The sequence below is a fragment of the Alexandromys fortis genome, unplaced genomic scaffold, assembly GCF_014885135.2.
Source record: "Alexandromys fortis isolate MF-2015 unplaced genomic scaffold, M_Fortis_MF-2015_v1.1 scaffold_17, whole genome shotgun sequence".
Taxonomy (NCBI): Eukaryota; Metazoa; Chordata; class Mammalia; order Rodentia; family Cricetidae; genus Alexandromys; species Alexandromys fortis.
In genome coordinates, this window is record NW_026067896.1 from 3,702,529 (window position 1) to 3,722,179 (window position 19,651).

The 19,651-nt window shown below is 41.8% G+C and overlaps 1 protein-coding gene across 6 annotated transcripts in view; it reads right to left on the reverse strand.

The window, feature by feature from the left end:
• Positions 1–19,651, reverse strand: part of Ubr5 (ubiquitin protein ligase E3 component n-recognin 5) — a 107,629-nt gene that overhangs the window by 21,023 nt on the left and 66,955 nt on the right. For 5 of the 6 annotated variants that reach the window (XM_050163398.1, XM_050163378.1, XM_050163388.1 and 2 more), the window contains exons 23-41: positions 18,425–18,576; positions 17,560–17,655; positions 17,094–17,217; positions 16,435–16,532; positions 14,254–14,402; positions 13,779–13,870; positions 12,282–12,428; positions 12,072–12,190; positions 11,864–11,990; positions 11,652–11,781; positions 10,637–10,797; positions 10,298–10,537; positions 8,090–8,213; positions 7,274–7,385; positions 5,488–5,619; positions 4,919–5,176; positions 4,152–4,420; positions 3,772–3,983; positions 568–798 (exon numbers count right to left, since the gene is read on the reverse strand). In XM_050163398.1, coding sequence (XP_050019355.1) covers positions 568–798; positions 3,772–3,983; positions 4,152–4,420; positions 4,919–5,176; positions 5,488–5,619; positions 7,274–7,385; positions 8,090–8,213; positions 10,298–10,537; positions 10,637–10,797; positions 11,652–11,781; positions 11,864–11,990; positions 12,072–12,190; positions 12,282–12,428; positions 13,779–13,870; positions 14,254–14,402; positions 16,435–16,532; positions 17,094–17,217; positions 17,560–17,655; positions 18,425–18,576 — 2,973 coding nt within the window. Of the gene's footprint in view, positions 1–567; positions 799–3,771; positions 3,984–4,151; positions 4,421–4,914; positions 5,177–5,487; positions 5,620–7,273; positions 7,386–8,089; positions 8,214–10,297; positions 10,538–10,636; positions 10,798–11,651; positions 11,782–11,863; positions 11,991–12,071; positions 12,191–12,281; positions 12,429–13,778; positions 13,871–14,253; positions 14,403–16,434; positions 16,533–17,093; positions 17,218–17,559; positions 17,656–18,424; positions 18,577–19,651 lie in introns of all 6 variants that reach the window. The other variant, XM_050163370.1, reaches the window with a different exon arrangement.

Here is a 19,651-nt window from a genome sequence, read left to right on the forward strand (position 1 = left end):
TAAGAGAACAAAGCTGGTCATTTAAACTAAGTATTCACATGACATGAAAAAGAACAAAGGCGAGGGGGATGGCAAGAAGACAACATTAAAACTGTCACTTGGGTATCTAACTCGTGTGCGCATGTTTGTCATAGCACACATGAAGTCAGAGAACAATCTGCAAGATTTGTTCTCTCTTCTACCAGACAGCACCCAAGAACTGAACTCAGGTGGTCGGGCAAACACCTTTAGCACACAACTATATAGTTTCAGATGATAAGAAATGGTAAAACCATCTGCCTAATTCACTACAATAACAAAACAGGCTCACCAGGAGACTGAATGAATGAAAAATGAATGAATGATTTCCACTACAGAAATACTGAGTGTCTACAAACTCTCCTCCAAAACACAACAAAACTCCAGCAAAGACCTCATCATTAAGTTTCACTTGATTCCTGGGTTTTCGTTCTCCATGAAATACCTGTTCTCTTTTGTAGTGCTGATCTTCCTCATCCAGACTGACTATTTAGAGACCACACCAAGTAAGTAGTTCTCAAACAAAACTCAAGGAAAGTATGGATGTACCTTTTCCGTTCCAGTTGAGGGGTGTCCAATGTTGTCTGTTGATTCATTGCTTTAATCCAATATATAAGGGCTTGGAAAACATATGCCACATGTTTTAATGAGCACACATCCAATACCGGAAGAACATCCGAATGTTCATCATTATGAGATCTCATTAAAGAAAGAGCATAATTGAGAAAATCTCCTCGAGCAGACATCATTCCCTGGCGGGCGCTAAGCAAAGTAGCACGTCTATAGGAACAACAACAAAAAAGAAGTTTGCAAAACCCACAAATATGACATCTCATAAAGATGAAAAAAGAAATGAAACACTGGGCTGAAGAAATAGCTCATCAGTTAAGAGCACTTGCTAATGTTGTAGAAGACTTGGGTTCAGTTCCCAGCATCCACACAGGGATGCACAACCACCCAGAACTCCATCCTGAGAGATCTGACACCATCTTATTGCTTCCTCAACTACCGTACATGTGCAAAACACTTCATAAACATGAAATATATTAAGAGAGAAAATAGAACTCTTTAAAAATACCACTGCTTATGAGTTATAGCTCTACACTTCAGGGTCCCTACCAGTCTTAAGAAGCCTGAATTTGCATTTCTAACAAGTGTCAGCTCGAGGCCGATGGTGGAGTTCTAGAAACCACTCTGAGAAGCACAACCTGTGAGTTTTTGTCCACTTGATGTACACTATAGTCATGCAGGAAGGAGGAACCATCAAAACGGCCCCATCAGAGTAGCCTCCTGATGGAGCTGAAGGAGCAGACCCTGACTTCCCTTGATAATGGACTATAGGTATAAGATGAAATAAACCCTTTCCTCTCTAAGGCATGGCCAGTGTGTTTTACTCCAGCAATAGAAAAGCAAACTAAAACATAGCCTAAAACTAACATCAACTGTTGGGAATGATGACTCATGCTATCCCATGCTTTGGGATGTGGGAGGCTGACAGATGGAGCGAAGAACAGGTCAGGGCAACAGAGCAAAGTTGCTATCAGGCTGCTACACTGCAAAACTATCTTTCAATGAATGAACAGACAAACAAACAAACAAATGATACCAAAAAACCACAAGCAGCAAATAAAAATGTTAAGCGAACTGGACTTTTATCAAAATTAGAAACTTCTAAAGGGACACTAAGAAAGTGCAAAGGGACGCTGGAGAGATGGCTCAGGAGTTAAGAGCACTTGCTGCTCTTCCAGGTGATCCAAGTTTGGATCTCAGCACCCAACTAAGGAACACATAACTGCCATTCAGCCCAGCTCCAAAGGATCTGATGCTCACCTCTCAATTCAAGATGTTCCCTCACACATTAAAAAGAAGAAAAAAAAAGTGAAGAAAACATTGCTTGATAAGGAATTTTTATCCAAAATATATAAATTCTTAACTAAATAAAAACTAAAAAAAAAATCTATTTTCAGCTGTGGAACAGAGTCAAGCAGACACAGGGCCAACCGCCAAATCGCACATGAAAAATATATTACAACATCTTTAGCAAATCAAAACCTCAAAGAACTCAGATGGGTAATTGAGGTGTCCCCAGCCCTCGGGTGTGTGGACTGCACATTACACCCACTAGGGTGGCTACAATCAAAGAGACACAGAGAAAACTATAGGCATGAGCTAGGTGATCTATACCTGTAACCCTAGCACATTCAAGGCAGACGCAGGAAGAACAAAAGTTCGGGGATAGAAAGGGACACAGAGAAACTAACGCTCTCTCTAACACTGCTGTTCAGTATTTTCCTCTCAGCAAACAGTCTGGTGTCTCAGAATGTTAAACATGTGGTATTACCATATATATATATATATATATATATATATATATGACCTAGCGATTTTACAACTAGATAAAACACCACACGCCCACAGAAGCCTCTATGGAGAGATGAAGCATCACGTACAACAATGAAAAGGCAGAAGAAATACTCCAAATGTCGACTGATGGATGGTTAACAAGATGTCAGAATATTTTTAAGTTATTGATACATGGTTGAGCCAAAACACCACCGTGTTAAGTGACAGAAGCCAGTCCTAAAAGACCACCTATTGATGATGTAACAATGGTTGAGATCAGGGAGAGGTGCACACAATGCTGACACTGATCAAGATCCCACATCAGAATCCAGGGTGTGGTCTTTTAAGAGTATTTTATGTATGTGACTGTTTTGCATGCCAATAGGACTGTACACCATGTGGGTTGGTACACTGCCCAAGGAGGCCTGAAGAAGGTGTCTGATCTCTGGGAACTATAGTTACAGTGATTATGAGCTGCCACGTGTGATCTAGAAACTGAATTCAGGTCCCCTGCAAACCAGTGTTTTTAACCACTGAGCCCACTCTCCAGCCACAGAATACTGTGTTCTTTTAGAGCAACTGACTACAGCCCCCAAAAGACAAGAACTTGTCCTTCTGTGGAGCAGAGCTCGTAGAACAGAAAGTCTGCTGCCAATCAAATCTCTCTTTAGTACTCTACCAACCAGCCCATCAAATAAATTTGTTCTCAACTCCCAAATGCTCAAAGGCAAGTAAGTATGTGAATTCTATTCCTAAATATTTCTGATTTCCCTATGAAGAAATTACTTCCTATTTCCTTATTTTAGAATCAAGTATAAACTATAGAGCCTGGCCCGGCCTGCCTCAACAATTATTTGTATCCCAGCGTTTCCGCTCTCTTGCGCCCCCCAGATCTTCGTTCTCTCACTATTTTAACTGCCAGCAACAACGAGAGCCGAATCCCCAGATTCATCCTCTTCACTGATGACTTCAATGCTGGGGTAGCTGCTAGTCCTGAAAAGTGCTAACTTATAACTGAACAGGATAAGGGAGGGAGGAGAGAAATGTGTGTTGTGAAACCAAAGCACAATACTGACACTCACACACTTTCCCTCCGAAGTACAAACTGCTCTGAGCTTAGTCCTGGTCGAAACCAAGTCTTTCCAGAAACAGACGCCTTATAAAAGGAAACAAGGAACTAGGCTAACAGTAGTTTTAACAAGAAATTCCTATGATGACATGAATGGATTTAAAAAGAATAGTAACTTAGGTAACTAAAACGATTTTGCTTCAACTGCCTCTCAAAAACAAGTAACATGAGGCAGTTCTCCTTCACCAAAAGGTGAGGTCAAATGTAACAGCAACCCAAAAGCTCTAACCTAGGATTCAGGGGCTGACTCAACACAGAGACGCATGTGGAGAATCTCATACCGTCTGCCTTCAAGCGTTCTTAAACTGGCCTCTTCTCGTGCGGTCATCCTCTCTCTTCTAGCTGAATTCTGAGAGGCATGAAGAGGGTGGTTTGGGTGTCCTGGGTCTCCAGCAGACGCTAATGCAGAACCATAACGTAATTGAGCCTCAGTAGAGTCCATAATACTGACCATCCAGTTCCACGTGGGAATAAGCTTTTCTTCTACATAGTTCTATGAAGATCAAACTGAAATAGTCAAAACTACCCAAACAAAGCTAAATCTGATACAGTAATAGTATGTTAATATTTAAGCATTTGTAATATTCCCATTATATTGAAATTCTCCTAATTGATGGGCAAACACTATATTCTAGTAAGCAACTTTTCAATGGTTTCATACCTGTAAGTTGACTGCATCTTGGTAAGTCAATTTCACAGCTGCTGGAATCTGAGAGTATACTAGGTGATTATACTTAGGGATAAGGCCCATCAAGTCCGAGATTTGTCTGATGACAATGCTGTAAGCCCTGGCTAAACTGCTTGCAGATGTTAAGTAGCTGCTGGCATTGCTAGCTTCCAAAGCAGCAGCTGCGGCTGCAGCACTTGTACTGATGGTGCCGCTCCGGCGTAAATTTGAAGGATCAATATAAATCAAACCCGCGGAACTTGCTATAAGGAAAAAGGACAATTACAATGAGCTGACGTAGTTGCTAACTACTGTCACTGTATATGCTTGTACAAATCTAAATCATCAATTAATAATATGTACACGAGCAAAAGTGTACTGCAACTGTATAATCTGAGGAGGGAAGTGTTCAAGAGTAATTCTGTTTTTCACAACCACCACACGAGAAATCATTTGGCACTGTGTTGTTACAACTGGACGAGTGGAGAAGAAAGGAGGAGGATCTGGGGATACTAGGGACATCTACCAGGAAAAGGCTATGGACGTAGTTTAACATCCTAGAATGTCCAAAAGTGTTCAACAATAAAGAACTATCCAGTCCAAAAGAAGCAATTAATATAATACAAAGATTGAGAAAACGTGATATAATCATATTCATGTACTTCTTATATTTGAAACTCAACAAAAGGAATTTTTATACAACTTAATTTTCTAGATAAATGAAGTGCTCCTAGGCGTAATGTCTCAGTTTTCAGACTTGCCTGCTGGTGTAGATGTGCTGGACGGAGCTGTGCCAGTGGCTCGCTGGTGTTGCGTATTACGAACAGCCCACTGCATGGACCGAGGAGCCTGGGCAGCCCCGCTCGCATGCGAGCTGTTGGTGGTTCTTTCTAGCGGCTCATCGAGCATGAAGGTCTCCTGCTCTATGTCATCGCTCTGGCTGCTGCTGCTGTCAGAGTCACTCGAGTCGTTAGACTGAGAGTCGTCTTCAGAAAAGAAGGCAGGAACACTGCTCGCTCCTAAGTTATAAATTTTAGAAGAAAAACCACCATAAGCCCTTTGATAATTAACTTTACCATGTACCACCTCATTCAAGAAAATATTTAACAGTGCTAATGATATGAAGTACTGAGAAAACATCATAAAAATAGTTGAATGAGAACAGACTCTTTTTTAAAAAAAACTTTAAAATTAATCCATTACTGGGGGAAAAAAAAAGCTGACCAGAACAGTCAGAGAAGAAGAAAAGTACAAAGAGCCTCTAGTTACCCATACATGTAATACAGGATTTACAGATGCGAAAGGCAGCTTCTCCCATGAGGCAACGTACCTGCTTCTGAGCCAGCGGTGGCTGCAGTAACCACACTTCGGCGACCACTGGCGTTATCTTGGTTACTATGGTTACTTTCACTGTCGCTTTCTGTTTCAGCAGCTGCTAACAAATCTAGCTCCATGTCACTTCCTAGAAAAGTATTAAATAATAAGGGAGAAAAAGTCACCAAATAATGAATACAGATCTGACAAGCCAGTATATCGTCCCAGAAGGAGGAACTAAGAGGCACAGGGGTGAGTAAGGCACAGAAAACCCAGAGATCGGGAAGAACGGCTCTAGTACTGTAAAGAGTGGACTTCCCGCAGCTGCACACCTCCTGCAGAGCCTCAGGGCTTGGGCAAGACCCCTACCCACATTGTCCTACTTTCATCTATTTTACCTCAAAAGGGAACTTAAAACATTTACAAAATTAATTATAATAATGCAGTTCAGTTACCTTAAACACAAAGTCAGAGATGAATGCCCGGTCGTTAGAGACCGCATGGGACAGAGCTGCAGAGAGAGCTAAGCACACAATGCTACTATCTCGGGAGAGGATGCACTATTTTCCTTTCTCTCCACTGGAAATTCCTTTGTTAAATTAAGATTAATTAATTTTAGAGGTGAGGTGAATAAGACAGGATCTTGCTAATATATAACCCAGGCTGGCCTTAAACTCAAAATCCTACCGAAGCTTCCAGAGTGTTGATTATTTTACCATTAAAGTTTTTTTTTTTTTTTTGAGAAAACAGGACTGTGTGGGTTCAGTAGGCACAGGTACTAGTTATAGTTAGTATAAGGTCTGAAATCTGAGTTCAGTCACCAGATCTCCCGAGTTGGCAAGAGAGACAAAACACAGACTTGTCACTAATCTCTACACGCAAGCTGTGGCACATACACGTTTGTACTCACAGATCATACACTGAATAAATGGCTGGGTTTTTTTGTTTGTTTGGATTTTTTGTTTTTAGTTTTTTTTTTGAGTGGAGACAGGGTTTCTGTGTTAACAGTCCTGGAACTCGCTCTGTGGATCAGGTTGGCCTTGAACTCTGAGATGAGCCTGCTTATGTCTCCCAAATACTGAAATTAAAGGCATGCACCACCATGCTTGGCTAAATGAATACTTTTTTGAAATATATTTATTTATTTGGCATGGCAGTAAGATGGACCTCTGTATGGAGATATAATAATAACTAGTGGGGATGTGTTTTCTACTTTCCCCATGTGGGTCCCTAGCACGGAACTCAGGAAACAGGCTTGACAACAATGCCTTACCTACTGAGCTATCCACCAGCCCCAAATAGGAAAGAATGAAAGAGTCGGGTGGTGGTGGCGGCGCTCACCTTTAATCCCAGCACTTGGGAGGCAGAGGCAGGAATATCCCTGAGTTTGATGCCAGCCTGGTCTACAAAGGGATTTCCAGGACAGTCAGGGCCGTTACACAGAGAAAACCTGTCTCAGAAAATTTAAATATATATAGACAGACAGACAGACAGACAAAGTAGCAGGCTAGGTAGAGCGCTTGCTTAGCATGCTTGGAAGTCGCAGCTGGATCCCCACCATCAATAAACTTGGCTCAGTCACACAAATCTTACAATCCTAACACTTGGGAAGGTGAAGCAGGAAGATGAGAAGTTCAAGGTCATCCCACCTACACTGAGTCTGAAGTGAGTCCAGGATACAGAAGAGTTTCTTAAACAAAGAGGGGGGATGGTAACATTATTTTGTTGTGCTTTACTCTGAAGCACACTGCAGAGTGCCTTGGCAGAAAGCAAACTGGTTAAGGGCAGATGAGGCCGCATACCATCTTCATCGTGCTCATCGTGATGCCCCTCAGCCTCAGCATTCTCCTCCCCGTGCTCCTCCTGCTCGTCGTGGTGGTCCTCCTCTCCAGCCACGCCTTCCACCACCTCAACCTAAACCCAGAATCTTATTGTAGACCATTACAGCACATAGCAGACCTCCACCTCTACCAGTTTCATCCACAGAATTAGTGAAATAAAGTGCAAAACACTCTAAAATAAGGAATTCTAAATTTATACTATGTAGCTTTAAAAATAACTTGCTAATGGAAATCTAGTATTAAAAATTCTATCAGGGTTGAGGAGATGTCTCAGAGGTTAAGAGCACTGGCTGCTCTCCCGTAGATCCTGAGTTCAATTCCAGTAACCACATGGTGGCTCACATGGGTCTGTAATAAGGTCTGGTGCCTTCTTCTTTTTTTTATTTTAATTTTTCTACATGAACAGAACCTTACAATTAGAAGTATGAAGCTGTTCTGAAGCATGGGGAAAGGGTTGAATTTCCTCTGTACTTCAACCATTATAAAATTCCAATTTCCTGCCTCTCAAATATTAAAACACTATTTCAACATTAAAACGATCTTTACTCTTAATTGTTAGGTAAAAAAACAAGTTTATGTGTCCAATTTCCTGGTACTCAAAAGAAATGAAAGATTGCTGGCACTGCTGTAATGCAAAGAGCCACGAGTGGGTATAATAAAGTCCACAGGTTGGATGGAACACGGGGTAGTTTTAAGCTACTATCATTAATATTGAAAGTGACTGTTCTTCCCACCAAATTAAAGGGTGTCATCTGCATTTAAAACAATTAAAAATACCTCCTCCACATCTGCTGAAACAATATCATCCTGTTCTTCATCCCGGCCTCTGACAGGCTGTGACTGGCTGATGCGTCTCTGCTGTGGATTCCGGATGATGTAAGATGACTGTGATTGGCTGGAGCTGGAAGGAGCAGGGTTGGTGAGAACGCTACTTCCACACCTAAGGCAACACAAGGCACACTTCTCCCTGGGATGTTTTATGGAGCTCAAGCCTTATTATATTCTTCCCTTCCTCCAACACCCTCAGATAACGAACACTCATCCATTAGCAGATAACAGTTTCTATTCTGTACCAGCTTGTGACCCATGGACTTGCTAGTGGGTGGGAGGGGACGGGGAAAAATCAATCTATAAACCATATCCTAGAACAGTAACAGCCAGAAGCAGAGAGCTCACAGTTTCGCCTCTCTTCAAACCTGACTTGAAATAACAAAAGGCAGACACCCTGCACAGTGACAATCACTGCATTCAGTTTTACACAGACCAGAAACTAAAGATGTGATATTAAGAAGTCCTCGGTAATTTCAACTGGATTCAGGAATAAGATAAAGGAAATTAAAATTAAGTGATGTTACGATGGAAAACTTTGCTGGAGCGATGTCTCAGAGGTCCTGAGTTCAGTTCTCAGCAAACACATGGAGGCTCACAGCCACCTGTAATGATGTGGTGCCTTAACATACATGCAGGAGGTACACTATATACATAATCAGGATTTATTAAAGAAAAAAGATGGAACTTTATCTTCCCTCGTCTCAGTTTTCACGAGAAATGGGAATCTAAGGCATTATCTGAGAGTCGCCTAAGCAACAGTGCCTCCACAGGAGCAGATGGCACCTGCCAACCAGGAAGCTCAGAACCTAGAAAATAAAGCAAGATTTTTTTGTTTGCTTTTGTTGCTGTTGTTTTGGTGTTTGTTTGTTTGGAGACCGGGTTTTTCTGTAGCTTTGGAGCCTGTCCTGGAACTCGCTCTGTAGATCAGGCTGGCCTTGAACTCACAGAGATCCACCTGCCTCTGCTAGGATTGAAGGCATGTGCCACCATTACTTGGCACAAGATGCATTATTACAGATGTACAGGAGAAGTCAAGAGAAAAAGCTCTACAGATGAAGAGACCCACCCGCCTCTGCCTGCTAAGTGCTGAGGTTACAGGTGTGCATCACCGTGCCCCATCAATTTTGCAGTGTTATAATTATAGGATTTCCATATTAAAAAAACGACTCCGCCAGGCATGGTGGCTCATGCATGTCAACCCAGCATTAGGGAAGCTGAGGCAAAAGACTGCCATGAATGAGGCCAGCCTATGTTATAAAGACCAGGTCTTGGGGTATTGTAGGACAACAGGAGCTTGGGGGGCTTAGCAGCAATACAAATAAGTAAAAGTCAATATATGTAATGTACTAAACAACACAAAGTAATCCAGCAATTGGTAGGCTCTTCTCATGGTATTGGGATCAGTATTAGATGAATCCAGACAGACCTAGCTGGCAAAATCATTGACAATGGGACACAGCTGAGAAATCGTAGAGCTTAATTTACAAAGCTTTCAGAAAATGACAATTTGCCAACGGTGGGATGGTGACAGAAGAGCTTTGTTAGGTAAAATGCCAGATAGTTTCCAGAAAAGTCAAGGGCTTGGTACTCAAGACCCTTTTCTTTTATTATTCAAGACCGGGTTTCTCTGTGTAGCCCTGGCTTGAACTCAAGAGATCCTCCCGCCTCTACCTCAGAGTACCGGGGATAAAGGCAAGTACTAGGGATAAAGGCGTGTGCCACCACCACCACCCGGCTATTATTATTTTCTTTCTTAATTTCTGTCTCGGTCTATTTTTCACTTAGTAGTGAGTTGTTCCATTTCCAAGAGTTTGTAAACATCCTGTTGCTGACATTCAGCTTTAATGAATGGTGTCAGATACGTACTAAAACATCACTATACTTCCATTAAGGTAACAAAATTAGACTTGAGAAAAATTGTTTCATCTGTTACTCAAAAGCACAAGATAACATTTCTATACCGAGAACATAACATACCTGCTGGGCTGGTCTGGTGACGGGCGCGATGGCAATGGCTCTACTGAGAACTAACATACCTGCTGGGCTGGTCTGGTGACGGGCGCGGTGGCAATGGCTCTACTGAGAACTAACATACCTGCTGGTCTGGTCTGGTGGTGGGCGCGGTGGCAATGGCTCTACTGAGAACTAACATACCTGCTGGGCTGGTCTGGTGACGGGCGCGGTGGCAATGGCTCTACTGAGAACAGCTCTTCGCTGCCTTGCATGGCGTCTATGCTGGTACTGGCCAGTGTGAACGGGGCTGTGGGGCGGGCAACACCCATTCTGACAGGTACAATCAGAGACTCTGCTACATTGCACAATTCTTCTACAGCATAAGGGAGCAGTGCTTGGAACACACGTTTGCATTTTCCAATTGGCTGTGGAATAAAATTGCTATAGCAGAAAGGAAAATACGAATCTGTGAGTCCTCTCATACATATATTAACATTGTTACACTGAAAATGTGTCCCAACAATATTTTAAACGCCTTACTTTTTCTTTTTGGATGAAGCCATTTCCACACTAAGAATGACAAACACTCTTGCCACTGACCGTAGAAACCTCATTGTCACAGCGATTGCTTCTTCTCGGCGACCAGGTGTGTATTTGTTCTGGAGTTCTTTTACTAAAGTGCCCAGCAGAGTATCTAAAAGCTTTAAAAGTTGTAACCGTTCTATTAATGCTGAGATGTTTCAGATGGTTAAATATTAAGTACACTGTTCTGATACTTTCTAAATGTTAATAGTTCCCCAATAAAATGTTAAAAATGATGCTTGTGTGTGTGTGTGTGTGTGCGTGTGTGTGTGTGTGTGCACGTGCGTGCGTGTGTGTGCGTGCGTGTGTGTAGGTAAGACACAACTTGTAGGAGTTGCTCTTCTCCTGTCACACGGGTCCAGGGACTGCTCAGGTTGTTAGACTTTGGTAGCAAACACCTATCAACTGGCTAAGCCACCTTCCCAGCCCTCATAACAAACTCTTGAAACAAACTGAACCAAACCATCTTCCAGAGTCAGTAATTAGGCAACACCACTCCCACCATGTGTATGGCAGACAGTGATCCCAAATGGATACTATCTTGGTTTTTTGTTATATAGTCCTACTTACACTCATCTTGATTATTTAGAAGGGAATATAAAATACGTAAAATCAGAAGAATACACACACATATAGAGAACATTTAACAAAGTGCAAAGTAGATTAAAATATCTGGTGATAAAATTTGTAATTCCATATCTGCTAAACTACTAATTACTTTCTAATCTTTCCTATGCATAGTTTATCAAACATATTATCAACTACAAATACCCAATTTCGTGTTGTTTGTCTTTTTAATGATACGTATAACAATTTTTATATCAACACATTTTGCATTTCATTTCAGTAAATGGCTAGGCTGTGATGTAAGTCTACTATGATTAAATTCACTGAAGAATTTTGGAGGGAACCGGGTTGATGGTTGTAATCAGAAGTTATCAGCATGAAGTCTACTGAGAATCAATGAACTCACCAAAATATCAGCTGTGCATTTGACGATAAGGCAATGGGTGAAACAGTCTAGCCGAATTGTGCCGCTCTGCTGGTTGAGGTATACCTGCTCTTCCGGCAAAAGGTGGCCTATCCTACTGCTGGCACTCAGACTAGAAAAAGACAGAGCACACTGTAGACGGCACCATCAGCACAGGAGGAGGGACAGTTCCAAGTGTTTGAACAGATACATACGGGTCTTTATTCTCCTGTGATCCAAACATAATCATGGATCTTAAAGCATTCCAGTCCTGCAGGACTCGCTCTAGTGCAAGCTGGGCAAACCTTGGTGGCTCTAAGTCGTGGTCAGGCATATCTGAATCTGAGAAGAACGAGTGGGTCAGACAAACATAAAATCCTTGGCTTTGCACACAAGTTAGAAAGAAATGTTCAAGACGCTCACCTTCAGGACTGGCTGTTTTCCGGTTCCGATCCTCCCTGATTCGGGGCGGCCTGTACTGACAGTGCTCCACTGTCTGCCTGGCGACAGTCTGCACTAAGAACAGCAAGAGGTGCTCCCCCCTGAAAGACAGCAGGCCGTGAGAGTGAGCGAGCTGCACCGTATGCCGAGCTCCTTCCATTGGTCCATCTGCATCCCAAGAATTCTACTTGCCTGCTGTTTGGTAGGGTGACCAGATTTGTAGCAGTGAGCAGGCGGTAGAGGAGGTCGAGACGAGCAGACTTCTGCCCGGCAATCAGAGTTTTACACTTGCATTTCTCCCAACAATCACAGTAGGCTGTTGGTGAAGTCCGTTTGAGTCTACAGGAATTCACAGAAAAGTTCATGTATAGAAAACTTAAGAAAAAAAGACCTGCACTGAAATGAGGGCCTACAACATGGTGAAACTAGAGAACTCTGGTTTATGTTAAAAGGCAAAGTGTAACTTTTACAAGCTATATACAAGAAAGATTAAAAGATTTAAAGGTATGAAATCCAGAAAGCAACACTAAAATTCCTATTAAGAACCCAGCATCCGGGAGGGGGAGGGAAATGGGAGGCGGTGGCGGGGAGGAGGCAGAAATCTTAATGAATGAATGAATGAATGAATGAATGAATAGAACCCAGCATCCTGTTGTCCCGGATAGTCACTCCCTTTTCTTTCCCAGCCCTAGGTGGCCTCCCACACGCATCTGGGCAACTCTCTGACCACTGTGGGCAGACGCTTCCTGCGTTTGTCTTTCACCTGACAGGACTGCAAATGCTGTCAGAACAGGACTCCTGCTCCCCCACCCTGGAAGTCAGCAAGGCAGTGCACACACATGGACACAGAAACTAAAGTGGGCTTTACGTCTGTCTATGGGGCAGGGTGAGTGAAGGACAGACGAGGGGGCCACCCTGTCCACAGAGCATATGCAAACATTAGAGGACAATCTGCAAGAGTCTAGTCTCTCTTTACATGATGTGAACCAGCGGGTGTGTCTCAGCGCCCCAATGGAGGATCCTGACGGAGGCATTCAGTCCCTGTGCATCTATAGCAGGGTTCCTGCTGGTAGCCCTGGGACACAAGCTGTACTGCAGTCTCTAACAACTAACAAACCAGCTAAGGACTCTACCGTGGAATAGAAGATTAAAACATTTAAAACATAAACAAGGTATAGATCAACTATTCAGCATAACACATTTAACAATGCTGGGGAGAGAGGGAGTTAAAACTGGCTGCAGAATACAGATGAAACTTTTCTGTACACATGTTTAGAAGCACTAATCTGAATAATATTAATCTGATTCTAATTATACATTCCTTAGCCTACTGTCCTGATTCTGGTTAAGGAAGACTACCGATAAAAGAAAACAAGTTATTCAACAATACAAAAAAAAAAAAAATCGAAGACCATATTTCTTTACATATAAACAGAAATGCGAAAAAAAACCCTCAACTTTCTAAATTTTGTAAACTATGCCAACAATCGAAGCATAATGTGTTTTGCATGGCAACATATGCCTAAATTGCTTCTGAGAAATGGAGCTGGACAGTGGTGGCTCACACCTTTAATCCCTGCCTAGGAGGCAGAGGCAGGCAGATCTCTGGAGTTCAAGGCCAGCCTGGTTCCAGGATGGGCTCCAAAGCTACAGAGAAACCTACAAACAAAAAAATGCAGCTGGACTTACTTGCAATCGTGTCCTTTATGACATACCCTCGCGCATTCGGTGCAGCAACAGAGCGACTCCAGCAATCCGCAGGTTCGACATTCAAAGATGTCCTGAAATTAAGATGGGTCCCAGTTAACGGCAGGGTAACAGTAAGGCACTTGGGGAACAAGAACATGATGAATGTGCAACGGGCAGTGTAAAAGGATGAAAACCAAGCACATCACAGTAGTCCATATCCTTAAATAGACAGTAATTATAAAATCTGTATCAAAAGCCATGGGTCAGAGTCCTGCACGTGGGAAGACTCAATTTTCAAAATCCACCATATTTAATTAGTAATGAATGACCCTTTTTGCCATATTTATGTAGGAACCAAATCAAAATTAATTCTTTGGATAATTTTAAAAGTAAAAGAAAACACCAGAGATATTTACACACTTTAACTCTAGTTAAGGGGGGAAAGGAAACCTGAAGAAGTGCTAGGATGACTTACCTGGTTAATGTGTTCTGCTCCAGTCCATGTAAAACTGCAGGTGTCGTTGCAACACAGGACATACAATGGAGAGTCATCAGGGTTAGTGCCCGATGGGCAAACCATTTCCATGAACACATCCTCCTCTTTTTCACTTGCAGACACTTCAGCTGAAGAATTAAGAACACAGAAATTCATCTATCAGAAAGGACTTAACCACAAGCACAAGGAGGAGCCTTAAATATATTTAGTACCAATTAGTAACCTCTTCTTATTAGTTAAAAAACTTTTTAAGTCAAAATGTGAAAAGTCTAGCTGGAGATGACTCAAACTGTTAAGAGCACTGGTTCTCACCAGGGCCCCCCCCGCACCCACACACCAGGCTCAACACTGTTTTCTCTGCAGTCTCCAGAGATCTAATGACCACTAGTGGCCTTAGCAGGCATCAGGCACACACATGCTACACAGACATGAATACAAAATACCTATACACTTGAAAATAATTTGCGTAAGTCAATGTATAAGAAAATCCAGCCAATTCTGGAGCAAAAAAGGCAAAACTGACTACATTGTAACTCTCTGTGATGACAACACACACTTCAGCCACTGGAAGCCTTCCTTGGTCCTGTATCCAACAGTTAAGCCTCAAGTCTTAGCCAGGTCTGACAGTGCACACCTATAATCAATCCCAGCACACTGGAGGCAGAACACATATTTGAGGTTAGCCTGTACTACATAGTGAGGCACTGTCTCAAAAAACTAAGACTCTTGAGTCTATGTTTTATTTAGTAAATTACAGACCATACTGCAATTTATTAACATCAGTCTTTGAAAAAAAAGATAATTCATCCTTTAAGAACTAGATGACAAGGTCACAGAGTGTATACCTGGTGAACCTAAAGAAGCTAAATAAGAAGGTGAACCCAAGAAAAAACATATAGTTATCCTCTTGGCTAAGGGAAGTAGATAAAATTGCCGGGGAGAAAATTGGGATCTTGGGGGTGGGGTGGGTTGGGGATAAGGGGGGACGGGGAGAGAAAAGTGAGAAGGGGAGGATTGGAGGAACTTGGGGAAACAGGAAGATTGGGATAAAGGAAGGTTGGATAGGGGAGCAGGGAAGCACATATCTTAGTTAAGGGAGCCACCTTAGTGTTGGCAAGAGACTTGAACCTAGAGTGGCTCCCAGGAGCCCAAGGCGATGTCCCCAGTTAGTCCCTTGGAAAACTGAGGATAGGGAACCTGAAATGACCCTATCCTATAGCAATACTGACGAATATCTTTCATATCACCATAGAACCTTCATCTGGTGATGGATGGAGATAGAGACAGAGACCCACACTGGAGCACTGGACTGAACTCCCAAGGTCCCAATGAGGAGCAGATGGAGGGAGAACACGAGCAAGGATGTCAGGACCACGGGGGGTGCACCCACCCACTGAGACAGTGGGGCTGATCTATTGTGAGCTCACCAAGGCCAGCTGGACTGTGACTTAAAAAGCATGGGATAAAACCGGACTCTCTGATCATGGCGAACAATGAGGACTGATGAGAACCCAAGGTCAATGGCAAGGGGTTTTGATCCTACTTCATGTTCCGGCTTGGTGGGAGCCTAGCCAGTTTGGATGTTCACCTTCCTAGACATGGACGGAGGGGGGAGGACCTTGGACTTTCCACAGGGCAGGGAACCCTGACTGCTCTTCGGACTGGAGAGGGAGGGGGAGAGTAGTGGGGGGAGGGGGAGGAGTGGGGGAGGGGGAGGGAAATGGGAGGCTGGGAGGAGGCGGAAACTTTTTTCTTATTCTCAATAAAAAAAATAAAAAAAAGTCAATAAAAAAATAAAAAAAAGAACTAGATGACAGAAATTTGATATTCCTCAATTCTTGTTTAAGTTAGATGCAGCTACAATATGGCAGCCTATTATCGCTATAAGCTTGTCAGATCATCAATTAAGCATAGACAACACTGTATTACTTTCAGATTTTATACTACCAATTATAAACGTAGTGAAAAATTCATACCAGTTGCTGTTATATGAAGTTTGAAAAAAAGTATTAACAAAATTTTATATATACAAAAATTATCTTGATAATTTCAATTATATTTACAAACATAGTTTGAATAATTGCAATGCTATACATGAAGAGAATCTATTCAAATTAAAAAGGAGCAGCTCATTTAGGCCATGAACTATGCACTAATTACCTTTTGCAATTTTCTGGGCTGTTTCTAAAATGGTAATTGCAGCAGGATAAGCGCGGCCACTTACAGCAGACATGAATGGGGTCATCCCTCTCGCATCCCTAAAATGAGAAGAGCAGACAGGCGTGACGGTTCTTCGCTTTAAAGTTGGCACTCAGGAGGCAGAGGCAGGCAGACCTCTGTCTTAAAAACACAAATACACAATGCTGCCTTCCTATCTACTAGGAAAGAGGAGGGAGGAAGGAGTGTTCACTATAAACACACAACTCAACTTTTGTTTCAGTTACAGAAAGATTACTCTGTGAAGCTATTAGAGAAACAATCTTCTGTTGTCTATGATGGCCCTGATCACGATTCGTCTGCCTCAGCTTCCTAACGGCAGGGATGATACACTATCCATGTCAACACATTCTGTGCTGTCCCCAAGAGAAGCACACACCCTGACCCAACTAACAAGAGCATGGTTTCCAGTCATTCAGGGCCTAATATCTGACACCAAGAACTCCTCTTTTACTAAGAATAATTTAGAGTTGGATTCTGATGTTTTAAATTCACACAAACATGATAGTGGCAGCAGAAGAAATATACTGACAGACTATGTTCAGTACCCCACAACTCAATTCACACAGGGAGTCATCTAAAAAGATTGTCGAGCTTCTTACTTGGCAGAAAGGAGCTCTCGCAGGTGCGGCTGCAGAACTGCACTATCGCAAAGCAGTTTTAATATAAAATGAGCATTTGCCTTTCGATCCTTGGATTCCACTACAGAAGGCTCTGTGGAAGGGCCTGTAATTAAGCAGAATCATTTTAGTATCAAACAGAAGAAAGACCGAGTTCTGAAAAACATACCAGGATATGGAGTAAGTCACTAGAACAATATCTGTAAGAGCAAACTAACTTAATACAAAGAGTTTAAGCATATTAACACATTTTATAAATTTTAATTGATTTCCTAATGCATGTATGCAAGCACTGTATTCCATATTATACAGAAGGAAGATTATGTATAGTACAATACCTTTTTTTTTTTTAAGCAAAGGAAAACATTATCTTTGAGACCAAAGTATGAACTTTATTCAGAGCCTGGATAGGGTGTGTCAGCCCAAGCAGACAGCAGCGAGGTCTTACCTGGGATGGTGGAGGTGCTTGGTCCTTGACTACTGCCAGTCGCTGCTGTGGTAAGAGATCCCACAGCGGGGGCCAGGATAAAATCAATGTCACCATCTTTAGCAAACAGAACAGCAGGTGCATATCATTATGGGCAGCATACCCCTAGCCTTTCTGCTAACAGGCCTTAAGGTTTCCTCCACAAACCAAAGGTCAAATCCAACAAAAGGTTAAGAGGAAATTTCTTTTCCAATGAGAAAACCCATTAGGCAAACCATTCATTTATATTGATGTATTTATAATCAAGGGGCCAGCAAGCCTCTTACCAGCATAGAAATAAATTATGTAAGAGATTCTTAAAAAAAAAACAACAACAAAAAAAAAAAAACAAGCAAGCCCCTTAGGCCAATTTTTCAGCTAATCAATCACGCCACCGTTCTACTGTCATCATCTGTCCTAGGAGGCCGCATATTGGTTCCCGGCTGCTCAGACCCAAAATAATCACACAGAAACTGTATTAATTAAATCACTGCTTGGCCCATGACCTCTAGTTTCTTATTGGCTCTTACACATTAATTTAACCCATTTCTATTAATCTGTGTATCGCCACACGGCTGTGGCTTACCAGGTAAAGTTCCGGCGTCTGTCTCCAGCAGGGCTCCATGGCTTCCCCTGACTCCGCCTCCTTTCTCCCAGCATTCTGTTTAGTTTTCCCTGCCTAGCTCTGTTCCCCTATAGCTCTGCTATAGGCCTTTATTCATTAATGGTAATCACAGAATACAGAGGGAAATCCCACATCAATTTTAAAACTATTTCACTAAAATGTCATTTCTCTTTTCACAATCTTGCCTTTTTATTAAACACTAAATAAAACAAGAGCTCTTACCAGGATCCATTGAAGGAGGGTCAGGAACCCAACTAGGGGGAGCTATGGGGGGTGAAACTGGATCCTGGTGATCACTGGACGGAGCTCCAGCCTCATGTCTACCCAAACCAGCTGCTCTCAATGAACGTCTCATCATTTCCCGTAATCTCAAACTAGAAGGATATGGACAAAATAAGAACTCATTACCATGTCTAACCTAACAGGAGGTGCACAGGTGCTCTCATCTGAGCTCAGAGCTTCTATAAGCAAATACTCCAGGCAAGGGACTTAAGTACAAACACCAATTCTGTGAGCACAGGATGAGTCGGTAGTGGGCAGAAATGAGTCCAGTACCCAATGGACACTGAAAGCATTAAAGCCCCCACAAACTTTAGCAAAGGGAACAAAAGTTTTAGTGCGGTAACATTAGAAATAATCTTTCATACATACAATTAGGATAAATTTACACCTAAATATTACAACAAAATTTTTTGGTCCCATTTCCTAAAAATTAAATTAAAAAACAAATATCAATAAAACTACTGATTAGTACAAAATGAATATTAGCCTACTAAATTCCTTTTCTGTGAACTCAAAAGCAATTAAACAAATATCCACATGAGCAATTTTAAAACAAAGAACAATTTAGATTTTTTTCAATACCTAAAAGAGCCCACCCAGAAAAAAAAAAAAAAAAAGTCAATGAAACAAAACAAAAACCCTCAACAAACAATACAACTTACACCTTCAAAAAATTAATTAAACTAAAAATGTTACTAGGGCTTGATTTGTTTTCTCCTCTTGCTATATAAAGAAAGAACACTGTACAGGTGGTCTACATCACTAAAAAGATAACTACTCAAGAACCCTCATCAGGGGAACTGGTACCTTCCTACATACAAGCCTGTACTGTACCTAAATAAAAGTTTATGCCAGCCACACAATCACACTTAAGACAATAGGGTTAAGAGAGCACAAATCCCTCCACTGAACCACAATTTTTAAAGCTTCTAAATAAAGAGTAAAAACTCTTATAGATGGGGATTTCATTTTCCCATGCAGCCATAATCACAAAGATATGACTTCTACTGTGGAAGACCTTGTAATTTATGAGAAACAAAATAAAAAATCTTAAACAATCTTGTTAATGTTTGGAGTTTCCAAATGTAGCAACTATTTAATCTCAGTGTAAATGTGTTTTTCCATATCAACATAGTTTTGCTTTTATAAGAAAAATTAAGAACATGA